Source organism: Bidens hawaiensis, unplaced genomic scaffold (genome assembly GCF_021521415.1).
Source record: "Bidens hawaiensis isolate Kalapana, Puna unplaced genomic scaffold, B.hawaiensis_p1.1 tig00014720_1, whole genome shotgun sequence".
Classification (NCBI taxonomy): Eukaryota; Viridiplantae; Streptophyta; class Magnoliopsida; order Asterales; family Asteraceae; genus Bidens; species Bidens hawaiensis.
The window spans coordinates 276,788-286,172 of record NW_027492291.1 but is presented as its reverse complement, the minus strand read 5'-3'; the positions used below and the strand labels follow the sequence as shown (position 1 = coordinate 286,172).

At 37.4% G+C, this 9,385-nt stretch overlaps 1 protein-coding gene across 1 annotated transcript; it reads right to left on the bottom strand.

The window, feature by feature from the left end:
* Positions 1–7,020: 7,020 nt before the first annotated feature.
* On the bottom strand, positions 7,021–7,745 carry LOC143547429 (E3 ubiquitin-protein ligase RHA2A-like). The gene has a single exon (XM_077038858.1). It carries the CDS (start codon positions 7,725–7,727, stop codon positions 7,200–7,202), a length of 528 nt encoding a protein of 175 aa, XP_076894973.1. The 5' UTR covers positions 7,728–7,745; the 3' UTR covers positions 7,021–7,199.
* Between the last annotated feature and the right edge of the window lie 1,640 nt (positions 7,746–9,385).

Here is a 9,385-nt window from a genome sequence, read left to right as displayed (position 1 = left end):
AGTTAACAGCTCTATACATATGAGTCTATTCTCAAAGATATAGTGCCGAGCATTAAAACAAGTCCGTAATCAATAAAATGTTCTAATTCAGATGGTGGCAAGTAGAGGTGCACACATAACCGGTTAACCGGCTTCTAACCGATTTTGTACCCGGTTAGTAACCGGTCCAGTCCTAACCGGTTACTAACCGGCGGTAACCGCCGGTTAGTAACCAGTTTATATTTTTGATTTCAAAACCGGTTATAAACCGGTTAACCAATTTTTGAATTATTATTTTGTAAAAAACCGGTTATTAACCGGTTAACCGGTCCGGCCTAACTGGTAAAAACCGCTTTTCTAGCCGGTCAAAACCGGTTACTACCCTAACCGAAAAACCGGTATAACCGTTTAATGCCCGCAAAAAAAAAAACAGTTAGCAAAATAACCGGTTATAGGTTAACCGGTTAACCGATTTATGCACCTCTAGTGGCAAGTGGCAACAACTTTGAGTCACAGCTAGTTTTCTAGTTATTAGCCCAGTTTCTAAAAGCAATTACAAAGCCCAGTTTTTGGTAATCACATAAAATGCCCACCACTAAAAAAGATGGCCCAATTTGCAGATAAGAAAGGCCCACTGGATTTGGTTAAAGAATTACAACCATGTTTGCAAGTTGCAACATCAATTTCATCATTCAAGATTTTAACTATTGTACAGTTATTTAGCTTTTAACAACAATATCATGCTTGATTATAAACATTAGCCTTCAAACAATATATTTGTTTCTCAGACATTTCTAATCAGGGCTTCACAATATAACTTCATTTTGACATACCTTTTAACTACTTTACCAAAAGTAAGGTAGTCAAAACCAATACAATTGTATTGTGATAATAGCTCGTTTATTTAGTCGGAGGATAATAAAATTTTATTTGACGTCGGATGCCTATATACTAATACAGAATTTTATTTGGTAAATGGTTAACAAACCCTATAGTTCTTGTTTTTGTCGTACCTCCATACTCTTTTATACATTAAATAAATAAAATAAGGTTAGAAAATGCATATGGCAAGCTCCACACCACTTGTTAACACCATCAACTTGCACCAAGTGTTTTGGAGAAAACAAGAGTGTGTGTGTGACAACTAGTCTTGTATAGGTGTATCCATGACAACCCAACCACTTACAAACACAATCACTATCTTTCAACCCTTCAATAGTTGTAGTTGCTTTGGATTTTGCTTTTGCTTTCCATAAAATGCGGTATCAATATGGTGTGTTACTCGTTGGGTCTAAAGCGTGCTAGATAATACCAAATAAAATATAGCCAATTCCGGTCTTATTGGTTTTAGCTTTTGTTTTGTCGGTTTAAATGTGCTAACAAAACAATTCTTTAATAATAAAATATGTACAATGTATAGTAATTTAGTTTATCGGTTGGATATACATACGCGTGGACTACATGTATATTTTTCGTGTTTTTCATTCATAAGTCTTTGCATGCATCCAATATTCGGTGACATGTTAAACTATTACCAAGTAATTTACCGACATAAGTAGAGTGTAACGACGATAAACACTGCGTTGCTTACGAAATCACAAATTTTATGTTTATTTGATACATGTAATTGTTGCAACAAATGCAAAGGTGCCATGAGAAGCCACATAATGGAAACTCTTTTTCTCTCATACTAGATTGCTATTTGATAAATTACAATGTTAATTACAAACATGTAATATTATTCCTAAATTTCTTAAAAAATGAGTAAGTTAAATCAGGTTTATGAGTTTATCATCACGATGTATGGTGTTGATTGAGGTGGTGTTATGGTTCAAAAATAAATAATATTATTATTATTAAATAGTTATTAGTGATTTAGTGGTTGGCAAAATCTTTTATTTATTGTTAAATAAAAACAATTAATTCAAATGTTTGGTGGGGTTATTGTTCGAAACTATTGGAATTGGAACATGTTCAAATGCTTCATGTGGTGGGTCACTACGAGGCCTAACACGACATGTTTTACATGCTATATAAGGAAAGCGGTAATGCGAAACTTCTATGCAAGTTACCTTTTCACATTGTCGGTATCTTAAACGATTAAATGTTACAATTTACCGGGATTAAACCATTAACCTCTTATTATGTACTATAAACGCCTTATCCCCTTACAGGGATTAATTATTTTTTTACCTCTTTGCACATTGCCGGTATCGTTGCCCCGAACCCTCAATTTACTTGTTTTCATCCGAAAATTTGAGTCTAGCCTTCCCCGTTTATGAAAACTCTATACGTATTTTTGTCTGTTCCCCTCGTCGTTTTTGTCCAAGCTTCACCATTATTTGCCACCTCACCAAAATAGGAATGACTATCTTACATGTAAGTTTATAAAATTTTTATCGATAATTTCAACTAATTCTTAAATAATAACTTTTTAGGGTTGTCACAGTTATCGACAAATCTAGGAAAGCTTATGAAAAATTGTTTTATGTTCATTCTGGAAAACTATCAGTGATCATTGAATAATCGTGTCGTTTGTGATCGTCCTTTATTTTCTTAGTGGTAACTATATATATCACGAGATGACCTAGTGGTAACTGGTAAGTACTTGAATGGCATCCTAAGGGCTTGAGGTTCAAACCTTACATGGACAAACATCTTGAACGGGATCATCGTTTAAAAATAAAGTTATATATTTCTTCCACATTAAGATAAAGATAGTTGTTTTAGTGGTCAAATGTGAATTCTCTCTCTCTCTCTCTCTCTCTATATATATATATATATATATATATATTAGTGTGTTACAATAATAACATATTATACAAACATAATATGTTATTAGCAAATCCTTTTCATATTATAAACTTAATATATTAGATATATTAAATGTTTTTCACTGAAATAAATGTTAGGATTTGTTTGATATGCCGAAGGCTAGATGTGTCACAATCATTCCTCTTAACATCTAAGGCTGAGGGGTGTGGAGCGCGACGGGGGGCGCGTGAGCCCATCCGCTCGCGCCCACCACACCACCGAGGCGCGAGAGGGGCGCGAGCGCGGAAAAAGAGGCAGGCGCAAGAGGGGTAGCGGCTGGGAATACGCGTGAGGAGTCTTGGGATGCGTAAATAGAGCCGTTGGGCTCATAATGTTTATTAAAAAAAATTTTTTTTTCTCTATATAAACCAATATCACATACCACACCCAAAACCAATATCACATACCACACCCAAAACCCAAAATCACCCCATCTTCGAAACCGTTTTTTAAAAACATGGCTGGAAATTGGTACCCAAACCTAGATTCAGATTACAGTTACGACGATTTATGGTCGGCACCGGACCAACCGATGTTTTATTCGGGGTCGCAACAATCATCCGGCTTTCAACCATCCAACATACAACCGTCTCCTAACTTTGTTGTTCCGGAGACACAAGAACCAGAAGGTGAAGCTGCGGGACAAAGAAGACGCGTCCACCGGAAAAAACAAGTTGCAACGGACGGGTCGGGTTCGGCTTCGACTGGAAGGACGAAACGGAAAACCACTCCGTGGTCATCGGATGAGAAGGAAGCCCTGTGTCGGGCTTGGATAGTCATTTCTGAGGATCGGCGTTGCGGTAATTGTTTTAACGTTTTTAAAAATGATTTTTAATAAAAAAGTTAAATAAAAAAGTTAAATGACTTACAAATTTATTTATGCATTTTGCAGCGGACTACCAAAAGAGCAAGGTCTTTTGGACAAAGGTTAGGGAGACGTTCTATTCGCTCGTTGGGAGTACAGAGCGGAACGCCGATAAGATTTCGGGTCGGTGGACCGAAATCAGAAAATTTGTCGGCTTGTTTACTAATCTGTTCAACAGGAACGCCGGTCGTATGAGACCAAGTGGCAGTGACGATTTGGCGGTTTATAATTTCACTGTCGAAGAGTGGAAGCAGGAGTGCCTGCGGAGGTATGGGACGGTGAAGACGTGGGACGATGTAAAGGTGTGGGAGAGGTTGAGAAGGTGTTCTAAGTGGGTTGAGCTGGTGGCGCCGGACCTTGATGCGGAAGTAGGGCCGAAACGGACTAAAACTAGTTCGTCTGGAGCGTATAGCACTTCCGCCGGGTCGGATTGCCGGGTTGGATTCGACCTAAACGTTGCGGGGGAGGAAACGTCTTCACCGCCGAGGAGGCGGCCATTGGGAAGGGACGCCAGGGGGAAAAAACCGGCTGAGGGGGAAGCCGTAAACATCACCGATCTTGTTGAATCCCTCAATAAATTCAACAAAACCATGGAGGTGGTCTCTAATGACAAAAAGGAAAAAAAAAAGAATGAGAGATTTGGACTTCCTTACAAGAGACTTCAGTAACCTAAATCCGGTCGACCAAATGCTGATGGAAAAACAAAAGGAACGTATCCGGAAGAGGTTGATCGAAGAAGACCAAGCCGAAGAATAAGAATAATGTTTTTTTTTAGTACTTTAATTTTTTTTTTAGATATTAATGTGTTTTTTTAATTAATGTGTGTTTTTTTAAATAATTTATGAGTTTTTTTAATAATACGTTTTTTTAATACATTTATAAAAAAATAAAAAAAACCGCTCGCGCCCCCTCTCGCGCCCCTCCACACCAGGGCCCGGGGCGCGAGCACCACAACCAACACCCATCTTATCAAGTTTCTCTCTCTGCCACACGTCACAATATTATTGGCTGGAGCCCCCACTCGCGCCCCCTCTCGCGCCCCCCACACCCCTCAGCCTAATTGGAACTTGCAAGGGTCAAGCAGGGGCAGACCCACATAGGTCCGATCGGGGTCCCGGGACACCGATGTTTTTTAAAAATTACTTAGAGACGGTATATTAAATTTTGTAAGGACCCCATAAAAATTAATACTTGGAACCCATACTATTAACATTGAACTGGTACAGTGGAAAGTCCCTTGTTTTACTTGTGAGATGTTGTAGGTTCAAGCCCCATCATACTCCTCTTTTGTTGTTTTTTTAATATCCTAGTCTTAATTATTCAGTTAGGGTATTTGTGCTTTTTGTTAGTTTATCTCATATGGTCATTATCACCATGCAACATATATAATGTTAACATGGATTTTGCATATTCTTTTATTATTTACCTTGTGTATGTATATTATAATTAATCATTTATTTGTGTTAGAGTTATTTTTTCATGTTTTGGTCAATTATGTAAGACCATATATATAGATTACGTTCATGTTTTTCGGGTATGAATTAAAAGTGTATGTTTCATCTAGTTTGTAATTTAGATTCTTTCTACTTACTCGTTTCCAATGACACCATAGTTCCGTGTTTTATTATGTTCCTCGCCTCGACCCGACCCGAATAACGACCGACCCGAAAAATTTTGTAAACCGAAAAAATTGGGACCCCATTGACAAAAAATCCTGGGTCCGCCACTGGGGTCAAGTCTTGCGAAACATCTTCTTTAATGTTTTGTATGTATTTGCCTATGAAAAGGATATATGCTAAAATTTATTTTAACAATAGATATCTTTATACTTAGTTATAACATAACACATCAAAGGAAGATTATTGCTCTCTTTGCAGGGCATCTATTCATGTGTGTAATGCGGTGTTCTATTTATTTGGTTACTATATATTCGCAGGGCAAATTAACGCATCCGTTTGATTAAGAACTAACCAAGTCACCTTAGTCCTTAGCGGCTTAGGCCCTGTTTGTTTTTGCCTCTTTTCTCTGAATAGAGGAAAACGTCTGATTCGGTCAGACGTAATCAGACATGGGGCTGTTTGTTTTTTTTGGCATTAAGAGGTTCAGCGTCTTAATAGCATCTGAACCAGTAAGAGCTTTTAGTGGGTCTGAAAACCTCTTAACCCAAAAAAAACATACGTTTGTCTCCGGCCTCCATTAACTTCTAACCCGGAGACTAGGCTCCATCTCCGACGACTAGAGGTTCGTCTCTAGCCTCCACCTCTTAATGATTCAGATTTCAGACATTTGAACCACCTCTTAACATTCAGATGTGGTATTCAGATTCAGACTTAAATCTCTAAAAAAAACAAACGGGGCCTTAGCCTATTCTTTAATTATTAACACAAATAAATCAATCAATTTTAACACAAAGAAAAAGTTAATATTAGCTAAAAACAAACATTACTAATTATAAAATTAATTAAAATAGTTGAATTTGCAACAAAATTTAACTTTAAAAACAAAAGACTTACATTAGTTACAAGATTTTAAAAGGTTAAATTATGAATAAAAGTCGATTAAAAACAAGATTTAAAATATGAAAAGATTTTAAAACTATTAAACTTGAACACTAGTTATTTTAAAGAATAAAAGGCTTAAAGTTAAAACAAAATGTAATGAAAATTTAATGTATCTATTACTTTATCAAAAAATATTTTATTATCAAACTTATTATAATTCCATAAAAAAAGAAGAATGCCTTTGTAAGGTATGTAGTTATACCCAAAAAAAAATTAAAGTTAAGTTTTAATTAGCTAGCAAAATAAATACGGGGAAGTACTGGAGTCACTTAAGGCACCACCTGAGCGAGCGAACCACCAGCGGGGGCCGTCAAGAGTAAAGCGTGCTCAACCAAATGCACGGAGTGAGATAAACATAACAGTAGAGCGTGTTCAATCAAATGCATGAAGTGAGACAAACATAACACCTGATCTAATAAAAAATCAACCATAATATACATTTCTTTTAAACTTCGCGGTTTAAGTCATGTTTGGATGAGTCTTCATAGCCGAATAATATATTACAAAAAAAATTGTTGAAATGTTGAATAGACTCAACGGAAGCAGCCTCTCTATTCCTACGGGATAGAAGTAATGCTGTCTACATCTTACCCTACTCAGACCCTAACATAGCTTTGCTATTGGTGTGATATATTGAGTACGATGATGATGATAATGACGACGACGACTCAACCGAACAAGTTATACAGCCTTTCTTAGTAGTGATTAAAAGTTTTTATCAACAATAAACAAATACTGCTTTCTATCTAGAATTAAATTTTCATATAACAAGGGTAACAACTAACAAACTCCATTTATTTGTTTCATTTGACTATTTGAGCACAAACTCCTCTTCAAAACATAGAGAAATTAAGAACCCAAAATGTCACCCATTTCCAGTAAAAAAACCCATACGGTAAAAAAAATGAAAAAAAACAAACCAAACCCTGGAAACAGTACACATCTTAAAGCCTCAAGTACACCTCTCCACACTCAGTGACTCACCTAACCGAAAACCATCCCATGACGTCACCCGCCACCCGGCGGCGCGTGCTTCTCACGCGCTCGTCACACACCACCGGTGACCTACACAACGGACACCTAAAGTTCATCTGATCAAGCCACCCATCAAGACACTCTTTGTGGAACACGTGCCGACACGACAGCTTCCGCACGTGGTCTCCATCAGCAAACACGTTCAAACACACGACACAATCCGTGTTCATCATCGTACCCGTACTGTCGGATAATAACAACCTAGTATTATTATTATTGTTATTATTATTATTATTATTACTATTGTACTTGTAAGAAAAAACCCGGTTCAGGTTCAACTGATCCGCTAGCATAATAATCCCGGCCAGACCGGATCCGATGGTGTCGTCCACGTCATCGGGATAATAATATTGGTAGCCAACAAGGTTGAGAAGAAGTGATTGGATGTAAGATATGAAGGTTATGATGGATGTGAGAAAGAAGAGTGGAATGGAATCGGATGAAATGTCGGTGAGTTGGTTTTGTAAACCCATTGGAATTGGAATTTGGAAATGAAAGAGTTAACGTGTGTTGCTTAAATATATAACGATTGTAAGTAACATAAAAGAAAAGAAAAGAAAAGAAAGAAAGAAGAAGGAAGGCCTAATTTACGAGTGGGAGGGTTTTCGCTATCGGGTGTGGGGGCTGGGCATGTGACATGGGTCCACTTTGGGTTATATATATATATATTTGTATTCTTTGAAGTAGAATATTGTTATATAATAATAATAATTATAGTTTTTTTTTCTAACTTAAATGTTATACTTTACCAGAATTGAGTCTTTGATATAACCTGTTTTATAATATACATTCTTACCGTCTTAAGTAATTTTATTATATTATTAATAATAATGACAACATATAGACTAATATAAGATTTAAGTTTTATATGAGAAAAGAAATGTAATAATAGCATTTAAGCATAAATTAGATTGGCTCAATGGTAGAGCACTCACTTTACTTTACTAGTGAGATGTAGGGGGTTCACACCTCACTATCACCAATTTATATGAGAGATCTGAGGGATGACCTGATTTGCCAGGGTTCGAGTCCTGATCTCACCTGGTTTTACCGGCTCCTCGCTGTCGTGCCATTTGGCGGGTGTGGGGGTCGGGTTTTATCCGCTGAATCCCTCAATAGGTGGACCGCTACGGGCTCCGTTCGTCCGGACTAGGCCGACTCGGGCTACCTTTAGCCAATGAGGGCCGCGTACAGAGTACCCGGCGTTACATAGTTGGTCATTAAAAAAATAAAAATAAATAATAATAGCATTTAATGTGTTTTATTAAAGCAATTAATTTTTTTACCTACTTAAAATTGGTGTTATAATATTTTAATTTTTAAGCATAAATAATAAATTAAATAAAGTATATATGAATTTTAACTAATACCGTGTCTGAATCCATTGTTTTTTTTTTCGGTATAGGGTACGGTGATTAGTAGAGTTGATCAAAAAAAACCGGTTCCTGGAACCGAACCGGTGGACCCGAACCGGAACCGAACCGGTTCCTACCCGTTTTTGGTAGGAACCGGACCCTATCTGATTCAACCCGATGATCCGTGACCGGTTCTTGCGTTTCTGAGTGGGGGCGGGTAGGAACCGGAACCGAACCGGAACCGGTTCCCGGAACCGGTTAGGAACCGGTTCTAGCCGTTGGATCGATTAAGCCGTTGGAAATCGTTTTTTTGACCGTTTTTTGACCGTTAGGGTCAAAAATAGCCGTTTTTTGGCTCCCCCAAGCACCCCACTACTAGTATAAATAGGTATTTGGTGTCATGGGTTCATCACAACACTCAAAACGCAAACCCGAACGCAAAAAAATACAAAAAAAACGTTATTACAACGTTTTGAGTTCTCTAATATATTGTTTTCTCTTCTTCTATATTCATATTTGTTGTTATGGCTGCCTCACAATCATCGGTTGGTCAAGGTTCCAACGCCGAACCAAGTTTCGTTCGTATTGTACCTCATAATCGTAATCAAGAGATTTTGTGCAATTGGGATTTGGTTGAATTGAGTGACCATTCATTGAAGGCTCGGTGCAAGTTTTGTGGGGTTTATTTAAACCCACTTTCGAATTCAAATTTGAAGAAACACATCAAAAAACCGTACTGCAAGGCGTTGAAAAAGAACGTCGATTCGCAACAAACG